The sequence below is a fragment of the Diabrotica virgifera genome, chromosome 1, assembly GCF_917563875.1.
Source record: "Diabrotica virgifera virgifera chromosome 1, PGI_DIABVI_V3a".
NCBI lineage: Eukaryota > Metazoa > Arthropoda > Insecta > Coleoptera > Chrysomelidae > Diabrotica > Diabrotica virgifera.
In genome coordinates this window covers 173,873,779-173,896,654 of record NC_065443.1, presented here as the reverse complement: position 1 = coordinate 173,896,654, position 22,876 = coordinate 173,873,779, and the positions used below count along the sequence as shown (strand labels likewise).

The window sequence follows — 22,876 nt, the reverse complement described above, 5'->3', positions numbered from 1 at the left end:
TCTCAATGGTACCACAAAATTATGCGGCTCATAACAACTACGAACAGGGGATGTTTCTCACTCAACAACAAATGCAATGTACACCATTCACGATGTCAACACAGGCCATTTCCGATCAAAGCCACCAAAATAAAGTTCAGCAGAAGATAAATTATTATTATGATGCAGTAAAGCCAACTACAAGTAATCAAAACCAAATCAGAAATGTCTCACTGTCAGAAAACAAAAAAATGGAGCAAGAAAATTCAGATAATGAAGTATTTCAACCAAATGAGTTCCAAAAAATTGAATATAAGAAGCGGAGAAGAAATAGCAACAGCCCACAAATGAAAAAGAAATCCTTAAAGGTAAGTGAAGTTGAAAATTCTATTAGCACAAAAAATCGTTTTTCTTCACTATCAAATGAAGATAATACAGAGCAAAGAAATAATAACAAAAAGGAAATAGATAAAGTTCCTCCTTTTATACTATATGGAGTCTCAAATTTACCAGGTCTTCTAAAATTAATTCGCTCATCTACGTCAGATTTTGCTTACAAATTGTTATCAGAAAACGAAATAAAAATCCAGAAACTACTATCGACAATTACAAAACAATCAAAAAGCTGCTGGACGACAATAAAATCGTCAGGCATACCTATAAACTACCAGAAGAAAAATCGTACAGAGTAGTTTTACGTAACATACACCACAGCACAGACACAAAAGACATTACAGCAGCATTAGCTGAAGAAGGTCATAAGGTAAAACAAATAATGAATGTCCATGACAAACAAACAAAATCACCCAAAAACTTGTTCTTTATTGTCATTGAGAGAAATCGAAATAACGGTGATATCTTTAAAATCTCAAAACTGTTAAATGCAGTTGTTAGATTCGAAACACCCCACAAAAAGCAAACTATAGTGCAATGTAAACGATGCCAAAGTTATGGACACACAAGAAACCAATGCACTCAACAATTTCGCTGCGTGAAATGTGCTGAGTATCACGACTACCGTACCTGCAAAAAGAAAAAAGAGGATGGCAATCCAGCAAAATGTGCATTATGTGGAGGAGCACATCCTGCAAATTATAAAGGTTGTCAGGTATACCTTGAAATTTTAAATAGAAGATATCCCTCCAGTAATGGTGTGGCTGTACAAAATCAAGTGACAAGACCAAAAGTACAAGAAAAAGAATCACAAAACACTATAAGCAGCTCACACGCTCCAGCAGAGGTAAAAACATATGCACAAGCAGCTTCAAATCAAAATCAAGTTCAAAATATAAACAGGGTAGAGTTATTACCGCAGTCAACAAACAATCAATTCACCACGTTTCTTCAACAACAAAATAATTATCTCCTGCAACAAAACGTTCAACTTCAACAACAAATAGAAAAGCAACAGCAAGCAATCCTTGAACTAACCAAGGAAATAAGACATTTGAGAGATCTAGTACAGCAAAACACTAAATCCAACAATTAATGGCTCAAATATTTAAAATAGCTTTATGGAACGCCAATGGGGTCATAAATCGGAAGAATGAAATTGAGGCATTTTTAAAATTTCACAATCTAGATATAATTCTAATATCTGAATCTCACTTAACATCAGAAAATAGTTTTAGAATATCCAACTATTTAATGTACAATGCTGCCCATCCAGACGCAGCAAGAAGAGCCAGTGCTGGAGCAGCTATAATCATTAGAAAGGGTATAAAACACCATATTTTACACAAGATTGAACAACCAGATCTACAAGCAGTCTCCATTGAAATAGAAGATTGGATCGGACCAATCTCGATAGCTGCTGTATACTGCCGACCAAATTATAGAGCTAACAAAAATTCTTTAAGTAATCTCTTTAACCAACTTGGTAACCGTTTCCTGGCAGGTGGAGACTATTACGCCAAACATACTAGTTGGGGTTCAAGACTGTGCGCTCCTGGAAGAGGCAGGGTACTACATCAAATCATATCAGAACAACACTTGGACCATTTGTCTACGTATCAGCCTACATACTGGCCATCAGACCCGCAGAAAGTTCCCGACTGTTTAGATTTCTTTGTTACAAAAGGGTTCTCAAGGGGATATCTAAGTATCGAATCAAATTTTGATATAGAGTCTGATCATACTCCTGTAGTAGCTACTGTACATTCAGGAATTAAAGAAAAAGAGCCTCTGTCCAAGTTGCACAATTACAAAACCAACTGGCAAGCTTTCAGAGAAAGGGTTGAAGCAAATATTGAACTAAACGTATCACTAAAGTCACCAGAAGAACTAGAAAAAGAAATCCAAAATTACACAACAACGATTCAGGAAGCTGCATGGAAATCAACACCTCCACCAACAAAAGCTAAACCAAAAACGAATTGTCCAATAAATGTCAGAGAAAAAATAATTGAAAAAGGTATCTGAGTAGAACTTGGAAGCAAACTAGACATCCAGATGACAAGTTAAGGCTCAATAGAGCAGCACGACAATTGAAGGAACTACTAAAACAACTAAAAAATAACAGCGTTCAAGAATACCTAGAAAATTTAACTCCGTCAGATGCCAGCGATTATGCCCTATGGAAGGCTACAAAAAAATTAAAACAGCAACATCGTCATATCCCACCAATTAGAAAATCCAACGGAACATGGGCCAGAACAAACAATGAAAAGGCAGAAACTTTCAGCGAATACCTAGAAGAAGTTTTCAAACCTATACCAGCTGCTGCAACAAATAACGATCAAGAAATCTACAATTTCCTACAGAACCAAACCCCGACAGGAGAAAACACACTACACGCTTCACCCAAAGAAGTTCAAAACATAATCAACAATAATCTAATAAAAAAGAAAGCACCTGGCTATGACTTAATCACAGGTGAGGTAATTAAAAATCTACCTACCAAAGCAATTAAAATGCTAACTCAATTGTGTAATGCGGTACTAAGGCTAAAACACTTCCCAATGCAATGGAAAATTGCGGAAATTATCCTTATACAAAAATCAGGAAAACTTCCAAATGAGCCCACTTCATATCGACCAATTAGTTTAATGCCAGTAATGTCTAAGATAATGGAAAAAAATAATAGAAAAAAGACTTCTACAAATACTAACAGACAGAAATATGATACCCGACCACCAATTTGGCTTTATGAAAGAGCATGGCACCGTTGAGCAAGTTCACAGAGTGGTCAACGTTATAAATAAAACATTTGAAGAAAAAAGTTACTGTTCAGCAGCATTCCTCGATGTTAGCCAGGCTTTTGATAAAGTTTGGCATCAAGGACTGTTGTATAAACTGAAAAAGAACTTACCAGAGGAACTATATACACGCCTTAAGTCGTATTTATCAGAAAGTTACTTTCAAGTGAAGTTTGAGTCAGCCTATACAAAACTATATCCCATCAGATCAGGGGTACCGCAAGGAAGTGTTCTGGGACCACAACTGTATCTGATTTGCACAGCCGACTTACCCACAAATCGTGATATAACGACCACCACCTTTGCAGACGATACCGCAATCCTAGCAGTACACAAAAATCCCGTCGAAGCTGGTGCAAAACTCCAGAGAGTATTAAATCAAATAAATACGTCGGTCTTGACGGTCCAGTTAGCTGGGGCTCAGTCGATCGACAAGTTTAGTGGATTTGCGATTTGCGGTCGCTGGTTCGAGCCTCAGCTAGGTCATGAAATTTATAAAAAGGCCAACGCCGTAGTATAAAACTCAATAGAGTCTACGGCTTGGTCTGGAATAAACTGGCGTCTGATCGGCCTATTGAGGATCGGTACGGGAAGGGATAAGGGCTTCCGGCTTGGTGATACTCCTCCATAGATCCCTACCGAAGGGCGTTGACGCCTAAGAACGGTGTATACATACAATACATGGGCACAAAATTGGAGAATTAAATTGAATGAACAAAAATCAAACCATATTGTTTTTACAAAATGTCACGGTGAATCACCTACAGTAACAATAAATAATAAGGTAATTCCCTCAGTTACCTCTGTAAAATATCTGGGCATGCACTTGGACAGGGGATTAACCTGGAGAACCCATATATGGAACAAACGGAAACAACTGGGAATAAAATTTAGTAAGCATTATTGGCTTCTAGGGCGTAAGTCTAAGCTCACGATTAGAAATAAACTGCTAGTCTACAACACAATATTCAAATCAGTCTGGGCATATGGTCTGCAGCTCTGGGGAACAGCATCCAAGTCGAATGTATCCATAATTGAGAGATTCCAGTCCAAGGTGTTACGTTCAATAATCGATGCTCCGTGGTTTGTTACTAACTGGGATGTTTACAATGATCTGGAAACCAAAACCGTCAATGAAGTGATAGTGGAGTTAAGTGCAAAATACATCGTACGTCTTGAAAGCCATGCGAATGTGCTTGCAATTAATTTGTTAGACAACAGTCAGGAAACAAAACGGTTAAAGAGACTGACACCATTAGATTTACCGCACAGACATTAATTTTGTTACAGTAGCTAAGTTAATATATGTAATACAGTAATTTAATACTATCTCTATAGAGATGTGTGGCGTTGGTCACAATCTCTTCATGTCATTATTTCTCAGATAAAATGTGCCTATTGTTATATGTTATAACAGATTGCCTAATAAACATTAAAATAAAAAAAAGTATTTATGTATAATATATGTATAAACATATCTATTTTAATTATTGCGTGCTACCTAACTATTAGTTTTTCTTTTGCTCAATATATTAAATTTCAAAACAATATATTTCTTTTGCTCAATTTGGTGCAAGCATTTGTGGAAAATACGACTTATGACAATAAAAATAGGAAAATATTTTTAATTAAAATCAATTTTTAAAACATTTATTAACAACTAAATCCATTTGGTGTAAAATTACAAGAATTTGGCTTAGCAGCTCCAGAGACATTGATTTCAGACCAGTTCCAATTCGTGCAGCCTCCACTTCCACAAAGAATATAAGCTTTAACTGAGTTTGAACCTGTCATTGTTCCATACACGTTATGAATTTTTAAGTCTTTAACAGGGATATTTCCTAGAGGGTGTCCGGTGGGTCCATCGTTGGTGTAGTCTTCTTGTACGTTAATTGCATAATATGAAATTCCTAGAAAAAATTATAATATCTATATACATACATATTATATAATAAAGATACAATCTGCATAACTCTATTACATACTTTAAAGGGTTTTTACCCACATATTTTTATTTTGGTGGCTCAACATGTTATCACCCTCTAAGTATATCCAACTTTGTATATTTTTAACCTTAGTCAACATTTCAATTTAACTTTTGCATTAATTTCAATTGCTATATTTATATCAGGTTTTAGCACTGATAAAAAATGTTTAGTGATTGTGAAGTAGCTCTTTAAGGGACTTACTAAATATATCCCTTTTATAAAGGATTTAATTAAATAAAATTTTTGTGGTTAATCGTATAAAGCCAGCTGCAGGAAATTATTTTCTTTTTAGATTTTGATTTGAAACAGTAGGTATATGTATGCCTACATTATCTAATTTTTTCGAAAAGGTAATTTATTAGTCCCTATTTTAAAAATAAATGCCGCACCCTGACTTCAATAAAAATTGAAAATTTATTTTATTGTCCAACACGTTCCTTAAAGCGTTGCCTTCATTATGGAATAATGTCATAGGTATAATTTAGTTCTTAGAAGCAGCATAGTGCGACTGTGTCGTTATTACCATTTCCGGGTATAGCTCTCTCAGCATTAGCGATAGAGCCACATGGCAGTTTGCGTTACGCCGTGATCGAGAGTGGATTTGTGATAAGTACCGTTTATTTTTAAATATTGCCCTAACATTTGTGATAATGCATTTGTTAGCCAAGTGATATGGCAAGTTGATACGACCTAATTCTCGAATTTGGATATGGATGCCTTAGCAATAGTGCCTTATCATATGTTAAGGGCTAATTTCAGGGTAAAACAATGTCAATAACTAAAAACAAATACTAGGATTAGATAACCACACACATAATCAACATGAGTGCAGAATTTGGTTAACTTCGATAAGAAAGTTGCAGAGAAAGAAATGAAGAGTTCACATAAAATCTTGTTTTTGCTCTCCTAAAAAATTTTGCGATTTCAGAATTATGGCACTAATAAAGTCGAGGTGCGATATATAGGTTTATAAGCAGGAGCATTTAATATAATGAAATCTTATCTTTCTACCAAATTCCAAGGCGTAAAATTTAATCAAAATATTTCTTATTTTTCAAATTTTGACACTGTTGTGCCTCAAGTCACTTTATTAGGTCCAATATATTCTCTATATATACGTCAAATTTTCCCTCTGTTTTTTTTCTGTTCACAGACGATAACAAACTCTGTATATCATTTTTTTCAAATTTAGCCATACACTCACTCCCGCTCCCTCGAAGGGGGAAATTCACTCATCTCAGATACCTACGGTATCAAAAGGATTGTGATCTGGGGGACTCTTTCCGTGTTACCGAGCTCTAGGTTACTTTCTGACTTAAGAAGAGTAGCATCGCTTTCTGCATAGTCTAATAGAGATATTCATTTAAACCAATCTCTTTTATTTTATCTATGAGATTCTTCGAAATTACTCCAGTAGTAGACAAAGTAATAGGTATAATCTGGGTACTTGCCATTCTCCATTGTCTCCTTATTTGTATTTCGAGATCTGTATACGTAGCCATCTACTTGTGGCTTTTAATACGCAGATTACTGTTGTAAGGCATCGCGACATCAATTTGTGTTTTTTGCTAGTAAGTTTATTAACTAGTATGAGATCCGGTCTATTGTGCACCAATGGTAGGAATTTGAGCACTGTGCTGTCCCAGTATAGCTTATTGTAGTTGTGGTTTTCGAGCACTATGTCAGAGACGTAGTGATAATAAGGGAGATGGTCGATTTGTAGAAGTCCTAGTTTCCTGGCTTATTCTGGTGAATAATATTTCTCAGTGAGTCATGTCGTTCTTTATAATCAGTTTCAACAAACACCTAGCAGCCCTCGATAAAATGTTGGATGGTTTCTTGGGATTTACATCCATATCGGCATTTGTCGTTTTGGATTTAAGGGTCTTTTACAATATATTTCAGGTAATTTTTATATGGAATAAACTGATCCTTAATGGCAAGTAGGAAACCCTGTGTGTCGGGAAAAATCAACAACATTTATTATTATTATACAAGACGGATGAAAAATTTAATTTTATGAAAATTTCTTTTTCTTCCCTCGTGATTTCTTGATACAAGGCCAAGAAAGCAGTTTAAGGTTTTGACCTCTCGTTAGCTAATATTAAAGTCTCAGTGGTGAAGAATATTAGATAAACCACAAAATGTTTAAAACCCAATAAGTACAGTATGCGGCAATATAAACAGTACTGAAATGAATACTGAAACCTTTATTTATGATTATTTATATTTTTATTATACTTACATTATATAGCTTTGCAAACATTATTAACGACAACGTTTACAATAAAACATAATATTAAAGATGTCCTCTGGTCAGAAAAAAATCTTTAATTCTATTCCGCAATTCCGGAACGTCAGACGGTGGATCGGTCTGCCTCCTTCACCATTCCCCATAAGTAGGCATCAGCTGGCGTTAGGTCTGGTGAGTGCGATGAATATGGAAAATCACTGCCACGCGAAATAATGTGATCCCCAAAATGATGGTGTAGTATTCAAAGAGACTCCCCGGCCGTGTGTCAGGTTGTCTCGTCCTAATGAAAACATTATTAATTGTAAACTTGGACCATTTTAGCGACTTTTTCCGTATGACCGAAAATAGTACTCCACGATAAAAAAATTTTCTGCAAAACTGAGAACCATCCTGAAGCACCCATAATAATAACACAACAGTCATATATCGACGTTATAATAACGTTCAGAAACCACTCACTATGTTTCGGTGCATGACACATAGGTATAAATTTGAGGCATACGCATTTCAGTATTGTTTATTTTGCCAAATACAGTATGATACAGTATGATAATTTTTAAACTTACCTATTAGCTTAATGTTATCATAAGTGATGCTGGTAATTTCGCCCTTCTTATTATTTACTGGTATAGTTTTAATATGAATAGCGTTACGTGAATTTTCTACTATGGAATTTTGAAAAGTTACGTTGTAGATGGTGTTTAGCTCATAGGTATCCCACAATCCTGATGCAAGACTTAAACCATGGCCCCCAATGCAGTGCATGTTTTGGAAAACCAAATGCTGACCTTGATTTACACAAATACAATCATCTTGGTTCCTTACTGTAGTATCTTTTATTGTTACTTTGTACGATTTTGCAATATCAAATCCATCGGTATTAGCTCCTCCTTTCTAAAAAATATTTTGATTTTTATACAGAAACCTTGAACGCAAACATTACTTTCATTATGCAGCATAAATAAAATGGGATAGTTCCTCTATCATAATCAGAATTATCTGAACGGGTTTAGCATTTGGATGGTCCGTATGCTGCATTACATTTGTATTCTGCTTCTTCAGAAGTAGAAAAAGAGTGTTGATCATAATAAATTTAGTATTCAATATACTTAGAGACAAAATCAGCCAGAGAGAAAGCAAGGCACAACAACCCAAATACTTGACGTATTCAGAAAGATAAAAAATCTGTAGAAACTATATATATATATATATATATATATATATATATATATATATATATATATATATATATATATATATATATATATAAGAAGAATTTTATTCCTGGGTCTATCGGTCTGATAAAATAAAACACTTTATTTTTGCTTAAACGTTTCGGCTACATTGCCATTTTCAATAAGCACTTTAAACTTTAATGATTAAAACATTACACTTTTAATATTATATTTTCACATACACGTTATATTTTAACATTCATAAAATGCATGCTCCACTCTCGATGTTTTAAGTGAGAATGAAAAAATTTGGCCTGTCTCGCACCATATGTAGACACTTCAAAACGGTTTCAGGTCATAAATTAAAAATTATGTATACAAGAGATCGAATTACACATAAAAAAATCAGATTACCATTCATTAATAAGAGACAAGAAAAATATTTTTTAAGGATGATGTGAATTTGCGATATCTGATAAAATTCTTCTTAAAAATTCACGGTCAGGAAATAACAAACTATATATATATATATATATATATATATATATATATATATATATATATATATATATATATATATATATATATATATATATAAAACAAGGTTTATTATTGGGGAATTCAGCAAGTTCTAGGTGAAAGAAAACACTTTTTACTTGTCCAAGCTTTCGGAAACTTTAATAAATTGTTCCCATCGTCAGGGTAAACTGCAATATAAAATATATGATGGTAATTTTATGTTACAGGACCTTACAAAATTTATAGTACTTACAGTAAGTTGTGGTTGTTCACAAAAGGTGTTAAAAAAGTAAATTTTTTTGTCAAAAATCTTATAAAGTTCTAAATTATGATGTTTTCAAAAAATTTTTTTACATTGATGGATAGATCTTACAATTGTTTTTTAAATTATAAATATTTTAAAAAACAAAAATATCACAGAATAGATATTATGATAGATCGGATCATAACACGAATAACATGTTAGAAATATTAAATTAATTTTTGATGACATATGTCCTATAAGACAGAGGCCATGGTCTTGTTCTTAATAAGTATTGAGTAAAATGATAGTGAGGTTTGAATAAGTACTATGATATTGGAATCAAGTCATTTAGATTAGTTTTTTAAGTCTTTTATAATTTAATTTAAATATTGATTTAATGATGCTAATAATAAAATTGTTTTCTTTGCCCGTTGATGTTATTTATTGAGTATAGTAAATAATTAAATATATTAATAAAATATTAATAGTAGATGGTAAATTTAAATTCAAGGGAGACAAGGATGTTAAAATTTGTTAGTTTCTAGGTGGTTTGTCTTTAGATAATAAATTAGAATAAATAACACTAAGATGCTGTATATCGGTTTTATTGTTTATACATGATGGAGTTTGAGCAATGTATGTCATTTCTAGAAACTTTCTTTTTGTTAAATTAGGTTCATTAGATAAAATGATGGTTGATTATTATTATATTAAAATAAAATATATATATATATATATATATATATATATATATATATATATATATACAGTATGTCCCTGTAAGTTGTATCCATATGGAAAACTTTTTTATTTTTAATTTTACGAAAAAAGTTATTGTTTATAAAAAGCTCTGCTTGGTCCAAAACCTAAGATTTAAACATCAAATATCAAATTTTTTGAATATTATACGAGGTATGTCAAAAAGTTTGAATTTCACTCAAGAGTAAAGTAGCTTTATTTTTCGTAATATTGGAAATTGCTATTATGAAAAGTTGTGTGGAATTAAAAACTATATTCTAATATGCAATTACATCCTTCTAAATAAAAAATTTTTTTTTTTTGAAAAATTATGGGTCTCATTATTTTTTCAGTTATTTCAATTCTGATAACTCTTTTATTATTAATTTTACGAAAAAAAGTGATTCTTAATAAAAAATTCTGGATGGTCGAAAACTTAAAATACAACCATCTTATATCAAATTTTATCAATTTTATACGAGGTATGTCAAAAAAGAAATTTAGATCAAAAGTAAAGTACCTTTATAGTTCATAATATTTCAATTAGAAGGATGTAATTACATACTGAAACATATTTTTTAATTCTAAATAACTTTTCATAATAACAATTTTCGATATTGTGAAAAATAAACATATTTTACTCTTGAGCGAAATTCATATTTTTTGACATACCTCGTATAAAATTCATAAAATTTGACACAAGATGGTTGTATTTTAGATTTTAGACCATGCATAACTTTTTATTAAGAATCACTTTTTTTCGTAAAATTAATAATAAAAGAGTTATCTGAATTAAAATAACTGTAACTAATGTCAGTTATCCATAATTTTTCAAAAAAAAATTTTTTTCAATTAGAAGGATGTAATTGCATACTAGAATACAGTTTTTAATTCCAAACAACTTTTCATAATAGCAATTTTCAATATTGTGAAAAATAAAGCTACTTTACTCTTGAGTGAAATTCAAACTTTTTGACATACCTCGTATAATATTCAAAAATTTTTATATTTGATGGTTAAATCTTAGGTTTTGGACCATGCAGAGCTTTTTATAAAGAATAACTTTTTTTCGTAAAATTAATAATAAAAAAGTTTTCCATATGGATACAACTTACAGGGACATACTGTATATATATATATATATATATATATATATATATATATATATATATATATATATATATATATATATAGATACATCTTTAGTACAAAGCCAGGCCAGAAATAGTAAACTGAATGCACAAACCCAGGCCAGTGCCGCAATCCCAGGCCATATAAGTGGCCTGTAATTGTTTTGGTCTATAATTGGCTTGTTAGTAAAGATCAGTCCACCAAATTCGGTCGGTTTAAATCTGCCGTGCTACTGGATCTGACTAATGCACAGCAAGGTTGATCTAGCCTGTCTGAGTATAGTTATTTCAAATTTTACTGTGGCCTGTATATGTATCAATAGTCATTTTGTAATGTTTGAAATGACCGCTTGGGGCGCTGATTTTAACGAATTTGTATAGGTATTTCAATTGACAAATCCGGGCCAAGTAAAATTGGCAACATTGTTATTCTGTTCTTCCCGCGCGAGTTCGCAATTCGCAATGTTTTACCGGGAACTAAACGCATTACATATACATTATTACATCACTACGGTGCAAAGACGTGGACAGTAAATGAGGGTGTATTTTAAATGTAGACAGTAAATGAAAAAAATTAAAACATTTCTTCCAAATATTTTAAACTACAATTTAATCTTTAAAATCAATATATATGTCCACGACGTGATATTTGATATACTAATAACTGTTCACGTTATTAGCACTCTAAGCAATAAAAATTTAATGTGTGTTGGTGGATGAAAGAAATGCAATATTACCAGGAACTTATTAAATTGTGATTTGACTGGAGTAAGAATTTTAACCGAAATGTCTGATTAAGCGTATTAAATAGACGTCGTTATATTTTCAACGAAAACTATTCGTTTATAAATTCGCAAAGTTTGTGTGTTATTGCGTTGCCGCTCCTGCAATATTTAGAGGCCACCTAGCAATGAATTCCTATGTAGTTTTGTCTTCTGAATCCAAATCTGAAAACGGCATTTCGCTACTCTAACCATCTTCGAGATATCCGACCTCAAAATAGCCATTGTGACGTCACAAGCCTTCTTTAAATATTCATATTCTTCCGACATAAAAACGTCAACTCAACTTGTTTTCGTTTGACACAACTAAACGTCCACATAAAATTGAAATGCCAAATAAATAAATTTTATTTATTTATGTTAATGTAATGTTAAAATACAGTTCACTATTTTCAACGAAAACTTTGTTTATTTATTTTTTCAATAAAATAGTTTAAATATTAATTTTCTGGCAAATATTTATATAAATAAATACTCAACATCACATTCGGCTATTATAAACGCCTGTAGTCGTAATATTCACAGCCTGCCCGAGACGCTTGTTTTATTTGAGCTGTCTAATACTCAATGATATAATTATAATACATATTATACTATACTATTACGTAGTATATTAGGTGCGTTCGCGGGTACAGTTGACAAATTGTCGCCGACAATTTCTAACCTCATTAAATATAAATAATATCGTTAATAGATAAATAAACAATGTATATTTACTTTTAATTAATATTAATAACAAATTATTAAATTATAATAAGTAAATATACCTTGTATATTTATCTATTAACGATATTATTTATATCATTTTAAAGTGCGCATGCGTTTTGCTGCTAATTTGTCGCCGACTAGTCGCCGACAGGCACCCGCGAACGCACTTTATAGTTCGTCCGCTATAACTTTTCTCATGCGTCACGATTCATTTTTAAACAAATTAAGTCAAAACATAAAGTAAAACGAACTTCGATGTGTATATACATTTTGTATACTGTATACTATATACTACACACAGCGGCGTACGTTTCACTTTATGTTTTGACTTAATTTGTTTGAAAATGAATCGTGACGCATGGGAAAAGTTATAGCGGACGAACAATATATTTATGTATATCAAATCTATATTATACGAGGTATGTCCAAAATATGAAGTTCGGTCAAGATTAAAGTACCTTTATTTTTCACAATATTGAAAAATGTTATTATAAAAAGTTGTTTTTATAAAAAGCTTTTATTATTAATTTTACGAAGAAAAGTTATTCTTCATAAAAATATCTTCATGGCCTAAAATCTAAGATGCAATCATCATATATCAAATTTTATCAATTTTATTCGAGGTATGTCAAACAATATGAATTTCTCTCGAGAGTAGAGTACCTTTATAGTTCACAATATTTAAATTAGGATATAATTGTACATTAGAGCTTCGATAATCCGAACCCTGGTAATCCGAACGTTGGCTAATCCGAACGCAAAAAAAAATTATAAAATTAAGAAATATGATCACGGACCGAATTTTTGGATTTAATATGACAATATGGGCAAAATATGACCGCGGATTTTTGTTTTGTTTATGCAGAAATACATACAATATATTTGTTTATTATGCAGGTGTTTTATTCGTTGTAACAAAAACGTATGTGGGTACATAATATGTACTAACTTTATGAGCTTTGTATGTATTTTGAACATATGTTCGATAATCCGAACAATTTGATAATCCGAACTACTCCTGTACCAATTAGTTCGGATTATCGACGCTCTACTGTATATTAAAACATATCTTTTAATGCTAAACAACTTTTCATAATAGAAATTTTCCATATGAATTTAAATACATAAATAAACAAAGTTTTCGTTATGATAATGCTCGCATTTTCGGCTTGTTATGACTGTTTTCATAAAAAAATTATCTTCGGATTAACTTTTACAAGTAATAATAATTTTAGTTTTGAACGTTTTGCAATGTGAATTATAAAAGGCTTCCACCAAAAGGAAGTTTTTATGTTTGAAAGAAAAAGTCGATGTGGTTAATTATGAGGAGACGCATAAGTTATGTGTTAGACCGTTAGCAGAAATATTTGGAATAGGAGATCAGTCCACCAAATTCGGTCGGTTTAAATCTGCCGTGCTACTGGATCTGACTAATGCACAGCAAGGTTGATCTAGCCTGTCTGAGTATAGTTATTTCAAATTTTACTGTGGCCTGTATATGTATCAATAGTCATTTTGTAATGTTTGAAATGACCGCTTGGGGCGCTGATTTTAACGAATTTGTATAGGTATTTCAATTGACAAATCCGGGCCAAGTAAAATTGGCAACATTGTTATTCTGTTCTTCCCGCGCGAGTTCGCAATTCGCAATGTTTTACCGGGAACTAAACGCATTACATATACATTATTACATCACTACGGTGCAAAGACGTGGACAGTAAATGAGGGTGTATTTTAAATGTAGACAGTAAATGAAAAAAATTAAAACATTTCTTCCAAATATTTTAAACTACAATTTAATCTTTAAAATCAATATATATGTCCACGACGTGATATTTGATATACTAATAACTGTTCACGTTATTAGCACTCTAAGCAATAAAAATTTAATGTGTGTTGGTGGATGAAAGAAATGCAATATTACCAGGAACTTATTAAATTGTGATTTGACTGGAGTAAGAATTTTAACCGAAATGTCTGATTAAGCGTATTAAATAGACGTCGTTATATTTTCAACGAAAACTATTCGTTTATAAATTCGCAAAGTTTGTGTGTTATTGCGTTGCCGCTCCTGCAATATTTAGAGGCCACCTAGCAATGAATTCCTATGTAGTTTTGTCTTCTGAATCCAAATCTGAAAACGGCATTTCGCTACTCTAACCATCTTCGAGATATCCGACCTCAAAATAGCCATTGTGACGTCACAAGCCTTCTTTAAATATTCATATTCTTCCGACATAAAAACGTCAACTCAACTTGTTTTCGTTTGACACAACTAAACGTCCACATAAAATTGAAATGCCAAATAAATAAATTTTATTTATTTATGTTAATGTAATGTTAAAATACAGTTCACTATTTTCAACGAAAACTTTGTTTATTTATTTTTTCAATAAAATAGTTTAAATATTAATTTTCTGGCAAATATTTATATAAATAAATACTCAACATCACATTCGGCTATTATAAACGCCTGTAGTCGTAATATTCACAGCCTGCCCGAGACGCTTGTTTTATTTGAGCTGTCTAATACTCAATGATATAATTATAATACATATTATACTATACTATTACGTAGTATATTAGGTGCGTTCGCGGGTACAGTTGACAAATTGTCGCCGACAATTTCTAACCTCATTAAATATAAATAATATCGTTAATAGATAAATAAACAATGTATATTTACTTTTAATTAATATTAATAACAAATTATTAAATTATAATAAGTAAATATACCTTGTATATTTATCTATTAACGATATTATTTATATCATTTTAAAGTGCGCATGCGTTTTGCTGCTAATTTGTCGCCGACTAGTCGCCGACAGGCACCCGCGAACGCACTTTATAGTTCGTCCGCTATAACTTTTCTCATGCGTCACGATTCATTTTTAAACAAATTAAGTCAAAACATAAAGTAAAACGAACTTCGATGTGTATATACATTTTGTATACTGTATACTATATACTACACACAGCGGCGTACGTTTCACTTTATGTTTTGACTTAATTTGTTTGAAAATGAATCGTGACGCATGGGAAAAGTTATAGCGGACGAACAATATATTTATGTATATCAAATCTATATTATACGAGGTATGTCCAAAATATGAAGTTCGGTCAAGATTAAAGTACCTTTATTTTTCACAATATTGAAAAATGTTATTATAAAAAGTTGTTTTTATAAAAAGCTTTTATTATTAATTTTACGAAGAAAAGTTATTCTTCATAAAAATATCTTCATGGCCTAAAATCTAAGATGCAATCATCATATATCAAATTTTATCAATTTTATTCGAGGTATGTCAAACAATATGAATTTCTCTCGAGAGTAGAGTACCTTTATAGTTCACAATATTTAAATTAGGATATAATTGTACATTAGAGCTTCGATAATCCGAACCCTGGTAATCCGAACGTTGGCTAATCCGAACGCAAAAAAAAATTATAAAATTAAGAAATATGATCACGGACCGAATTTTTGGATTTAATATGACAATATGGGCAAAATATGACCGCGGATTTTTGTTTTGTTTATGCAGAAATACATACAATATATTTGTTTATTATGCAGGTGTTTTATTCGTTGTAACAAAAACGTATGTGGGTACATAATATGTACTAACTTTATGAGCTTTGTATGTATTTTGAACATATGTTCGATAATCCGAACAATTTGATAATCCGAACTACTCCTGTACCAATTAGTTCGGATTATCGACGCTCTACTGTATATTAAAACATATCTTTTAATGCTAAACAACTTTTCATAATAGAAATTTTCCATATGAATTTAAATACATAAATAAACAAAGTTTTCGTTATGATAATGCTCGCATTTTCGGCTTGTTATGACTGTTTTCATAAAAAAATTATCTTCGGATTAACTTTTACAAGTAATAATAATTTTAGTTTTGAACGTTTTGCAATGTGAATTATAAAAGGCTTCCACCAAAAGGAAGTTTTTATGTTTGAAAGAAAAAGTCGATGTGGTTAATTATGAGGAGACGCATAAGTTATGTGTTAGACCGTTAGCAGAAATATTTGGAATAGGAAAACCTCAAGCCAGTGAAATTTTGAAACATAATAGTGGAAATCTGGAAGCGAAAAGAAAATTTTTGAAAACCGAGGGTGCTGCATTTAGACATAATTATTTTCGATTGGTTTTGTAAAGTGCAGTCTCAAAATATTCCTGTTTCTGGTAAAATAATTCAAGAAAAGCCATTATAAGTTGCAAGGGAACCAAGTGTTGATATGAAAGCTTCTGGTGGATGACTCGACAAAAATATTGTTAGAAACACAATATTTCCTTCAAATCTGGATTTATCAGTGGTTTCTAACTGGAAGCAAAAATTGCTCACTTTAATGAAAGTACATGAAGCATACAGCACATAGAACATTACCCAAGAAAACTTATACCCTGAAAGGAGAAAGGTGCCCTGGGGATGTGGCTTCTAAAGGTAGGATCAGAATTATATTTTGCACCAATATGATGGGAGACAAAGAAAGGCCACTGGTAACCGAGAAAACTAAAAACCCTCGGTGGTCCAAGAGTTCACACGCAGAACAATTACCTATCGAATGGTACCTACAACAATAATTATAAGTCGTGGATGACTAGGAAAACCATGACAAACTGGCTAAATCTAAAAGTTAATTTGTTCCTAGACAATACCATTGATTAAATAAGTACATAGATACCTCACCTTTAGGTAAAACCGAATTCAGTGTTAAACTCCGCCCACTTACACCTCTTTGCCCCTCAAGTCTAAGTACTAACTGGCTGGACGGTGGCGACATTTATTGAAATTTTTGCCAAGATTGAAAAATAAATTTGAGTCGCTTGGCTGGCGTAATAGACAACGATATAAGGGTAGTATTCAGCATTTTAACAAATAATTTTAACGCGATTGTAATCTCTATTTTGGAATTCCGATTTTACTTCAGATAAAACGCTAAAAATTGATTAATAAAAATAGTGAAGAGGTTTCTTAAAAATTATTTAATTATTAATACACTACAAAAAAACAACAAAATAGAAAATACATAATAAAATTGGCTGTGATAATTCACATGTAAATTATTTTTTGCAATTTGTAAAAGAATGATATTTTCAGAACTAATGCGAAATAAACTATTTGAAGTTGATATACAGAATTTCTTTCCAGATCTAACCCATTCACCCCAGGTAAAATATTGCAAAACCTCCGAATTTTAAAGAATCCATTGGATTGGCATGAAATTTGGTATACATATATACTGATAAAATGACAGGGAATTTCCAACATATAAATAGTTGAGGGCCATCTGCCTAGGAACAATAGGTAAAAGCTGATAAACGGACAGGATTAGAAAGTTTAAAACATCACTAATTAGATCATATTTCAAAACAAAGTAAATAAGTATATTTGAATGTTAATTCTTTTCAAACTAAGATAGCAAAATTAAAATTTTAGGAAAAAAAGATATTTATTATTTCTTGTTCTCAAGAAGTACTTTCATTATTGACAATATCGAAACATTTTATTATTAAAAGTCGAGAACAATTAAAAACCACGTTCATGTTTATATGAAAGTACTTTAAAAATGAAGGTATATTACTCTTGAGAAGAATTAATATTTTTTAACAAACTTGGTATACGACTCATAATATTTGACATCTGATTCTTTCATTTTGAGTTTTAGGACGTGCAAGTTTTTATCAATAATACATTTTCCCTAAACTGAATAAAAAAGTTTCCATATGATTCCAATGTTTTAAGACATACTGATATTGTTTTCCTGATATTATAAAATACTTGTTAATATCTACTGTATATATAAACTAAAGCTAATAGTGTAGTTTAACATTCAGTTGAATCCACGATTATTTACCCGTGCGTCATTAATACCTGACGAGATAAAACACATACTTTTGATCTAGCATCATTCTCTTCCACGCATGAAACTAAAGACCAACCAGCTACCGCCTGTTATTAAGTAAAAACACATGTTTTTTATGAACGCACTAGACTAACTCTATTGCGCACAATAGAGAAAAATTTTCTAGAGGATTTTGGTTCAGAAAAGATGTTAAAAGATATAACACATTATATTATTTTTGAAGTTCCTCCCACAAACATAAAACTGAGAAAATGGTCCACTGAAAGCCGTGTAGACAGTGAATATTATTTCTCTCTTTTTGATTTTCAAAAACTTTAATTTTTTTAAAATATTCTAAACCTGCTTTTAAGTTTTCAGTTGACTTGCTTAAAGTTGACATTGGCTTTCTGTTTGGATTACTATCACTACAATATTTGCTGTTAAGACCATCAAAAATATTATTTATAATTTTCAAAAATTCGGCAGTAAGAGAAGCCGTTTTGGTGTGTAACTGCCCTACAGACATTGCTGTTGATATTGCTGGGGCAATTGAGTTGGAAAAAATTTGTGCTGCTAATTTTACACGCATTTTTTGAAAATTATTATGGGTTTATATGAACGTTTGTCATTTTCACCATGCATCGTGCTCTCACACTGGTTCTATCGATGTTGTATGTGTATTCAATATTTTGCCACGATATTTGTTTAGAATCGGCAAAAAACGTCAAGTTTTTGAAGAAAATTATTTCTTAGACTTTTTAATAAGTGGGGTGTATCGAACACAGTGAAAATCCTCTGATTTCCTCTTTCTATTGCAGGCTGATCCTTACATGCGCCTAACAGCTTAAATAAAGCTCTATTATTAGATGCTTGATCACACAACACTTTTGGTATATACCCAATATTTTGTACCCAATTTTGAAACAACTTCAACTACAATGTTTTTTAAGTTGTCGCTATGTATTGGACCACCTGTAGCAAGCCGCGTAGCCTTATGTAGCAAGCTGCGCATCATGAAAACCAGACCTGTGTTGGCAAGTTTGTTTGTTCTGTTCTTCCTAAAGCACCTAAATCTTGAAACCCTTCTACAATGTCATCTAATTTATTGTACTCCAATTGTTTTTTCAAAGAAATTTCATCAAACATTAACACATGACGTGAAATTTGGCATACACATAGCTAACAAGTCAAAGAAAAAAAGTGATATTGTGCCGATATGTTCTTTTGCCCTGGGGGTGGTTTTCACCCCCTCTTATGGGTGAAAAAATATTCGTCCAAAGAAAGTCAGGAAATGGATAAACTGGCTAATTTTAAGTAACTTTTGTTCTATAGAGTTTTTTCACTAAGTCAATACTTTTCGAGTTATTTGGCAGTGACTATGTTCATTTTTTCAACAAAATAACCACGCTTTTAGACGGTTTTTCGCAAATAACTCAAATAGTAAGTATTTTGTCGAAAAAACATGCTTAGCAAAAATATAGCCTGTAAAAAATTTTAAAAAGTGGTGTATATATCACGTCTCTACACCTAGTAGAAGCAGAGTTATAGCTAATGAAAAATAGGTTCATATTCGTCAAATTCCAAATGGAATATTTTAACGTGAAATAACCCAAAATGAAGCACATTTCGGGGAAAACTCATTACAACTTATTTAAAGTGTTTAAAAATCTTCATTTTTGTTTTATAAAAAAAAAAAAAATTCTAGCATCAAAATTAAACAAGTTACGCTCAAAATAAAGTTAGTCCCTTTTGGTTTTGGTAAAAAAATCGAGAAAATCACCCCCTAATTAGCATCTTAAATGAACTTAATCGTTACGACTTCATTCGAAGTTTCTTGACTTGTGTACATATTGTTTATATGATCTGTAAGTTTCATCGGATCAAAGTCCTTATTATTGAAAGGGCTGTAGTTAAAAGGGGTTGAACGAGTCACTGATCACGAATGTATGCAAATTTAGAAACACCAAATCTTAATCAAGACTATTTTTGTTTTTCGAGATTTTTGGTATCTCTAACAATTTTGTAAGTTATTTTGAAAAAAGCATATTTTTCAAAATTTTAATTTTTAAAAATTTTACTTTACAGATCATATAAACACAACATAAGTAAAATAATTTTTGGAGCGGTGACGATTAATTTCATTTAAGTTGCTAATTAGGGGGTGGTCCTCCCGATTTTTTTTTTTTTGCAAAAACACAAGGGACCAACTTTATTTTGAGCGTAACTTGCTTAAATTTAATGTTAGAAACTTTTTGTAAAAACAAAAATAAAGCTTTTTTAAACACTTTAAAAAAGTTATAATGGGTTTTCCCCAAAAAGTGCTTAATTTTTTGGATATTTCTCGTCGAAATATTCTATTTGAAATTTGGTGAACATGAATCTATTTTTCATTGGCTATAACTCTGGTTCTACGAGATCCAGAGACCTAACGCGTACAACATTTTTTTTTTACTTTTTATAGGCTATATTTTTGCTAAGAACGTTTTTTTCGACAAAATACTTATAGGTCTGGATCCCGCGTATGAAAAAAAAGTTGATTAATAGCAAGCTGAAAATTTGTTAATAGCTTAAGGATGTCGAGTCGGACAAACTTTGATATATGGGAACACTGGAACAGGGGCAGTTTTAATTGTGGAACAGCTTAAAAATTTGGAACGGTCAGACCACGAAAACGGCACATTTATTTTGTCCGACAGAACAGACTTAAACTCTCCGAATAGAGATTAAACTCTCATGCAAAAATCAGACTGCTATTTATCACCTGTCATAATTCTCTAATAGAACTAATAGAATAATAAAGCTCTATAGAACAAAAGTTACTTAAAATTAGTCAGTTTACCCATTTCCGGACTTATTTTGGACATATATTTTTTCACCCAAAAGAGGGGGTGAAAGTCACCCCCAGGGAAAAAGCACACATCGGCACAATATCACTTTTTCTCTTTGACATGTAAGCTATACGTATGCCAAATTTCATGTCAATCCAAGCGGTTCTTTAAAATTTAGACCAAAAACCGTGAAAGAATGGACTATACGTCTTTCAGGGGAAATTTAAAGAAAGATATATTATTATTTGTTCCATCGTTTCTTTCAAAATATCCCGCGTAAACACACTTATGCGTTACAGAGGCCATTTTATCTAAAATGTGAGTCCTTTTTTTAAATTTTGCTATAACTTGTCACAACACTTGTCACAAATAATACACCTATAGGGTAAGTTCGGCCCTGACACTACTCCTACCTCCTCGCAAGTCAGAGAGGGAATGAGAAATCTCGATACGGTTTTCGAGTAGCGCCATCTAGTTGTTGATACGTCTTTCGGTTACCAAGAGGTGAGCTATCTAGAGGAATATTTATAATCAATGACAATACTGTGTCTCATCCACAACCTGTGTTATGTAATGTTAAATTAATATTTCTATTTATCTATACAGACATACCTACATACAGTTATTTTTTAAAATTTTATGCTAACATAATATTTTCTCTTCAACAGACACCTCCTTTTAAACGGACACTTTATGCGGAACGACTCCTGTGCCTTCAAGGGAAAGTTCACTGTAATTCGTTACTGATTTTTGTGTATTTTATTTGTTAATATGTATTGATTTCCGCTCAGTCCAAAACAAATACGTGCACAAATTCTCAACATAATTGACAAGACAAAATTTAATTTTACACCCTTATTTTTTTATTATTTAAGGTTACTGATTTAGAAAGAACGTAAAAAGTATATTTTTCCAAAATAAAGCATTAATATTAGATAATACATTAATATTAGACATGGTCTAGGTCTCGAATGTTGTTTTTTGATTAGAATGTGTCTAAAGATATTCAACCTCTTGTCTTTACCGACGAGCCCAGAGAGGTTGAAGAGGGCGAAACACATTTCTAAGAACTGGTGTTTGGATCTTTGATTCTATTCGAAAAAATTTTTCCCAGCCCGAAATGGTGGATGTGTGAATTGTTCGTAAGGGGATTTTTCCACATTCTCTATTTCATCTATTTGATTTTGTACGAGTGGTCGTTAAACCAATAACCTTGGATCTTTGGTTCACTGAGTGTGTTTCAAAGATCTACATCTTATGTTTTTAAACATATATTTTACTTACTTTAAGTAATTAGGGAATTAAAACTTGAGACTGTCATTGTCGGATTTGCCGTAGACTTACGCACCTTCTATGTCTAGGTCTCGAATGTTGTTTTTTGATTAGAATGTGTCTAAAGATATTCAACCTCTTGTCTTTACCGACGAGCCCAGAGAGGTTGAAGAGGGCGAAACACATTTCTAAGAACTGGT

At 31.7% G+C, this 22,876-nt stretch overlaps 1 protein-coding gene across 1 annotated transcript in view; it reads right to left on the bottom strand.

The window, feature by feature from the left end:
* Positions 1–4,810: 4,810 nt before the first annotated feature.
* LOC114341582 (polygalacturonase) overlaps positions 4,811–22,876 on the bottom strand; it is a 111,020-nt gene continuing 92,954 nt past the window's right edge. The window contains exons 4-5 of the mRNA XM_050641777.1: positions 7,985–8,312; positions 4,811–5,086 (exon numbers count right to left, since the gene is read on the bottom strand). Of these exons, the coding sequence (XP_050497734.1) occupies positions 4,830–5,086; positions 7,985–8,312 (585 nt within the window). The 3' untranslated portion in view covers positions 4,811–4,829. The remainder of the gene's footprint in view (positions 5,087–7,984; positions 8,313–22,876) is intronic.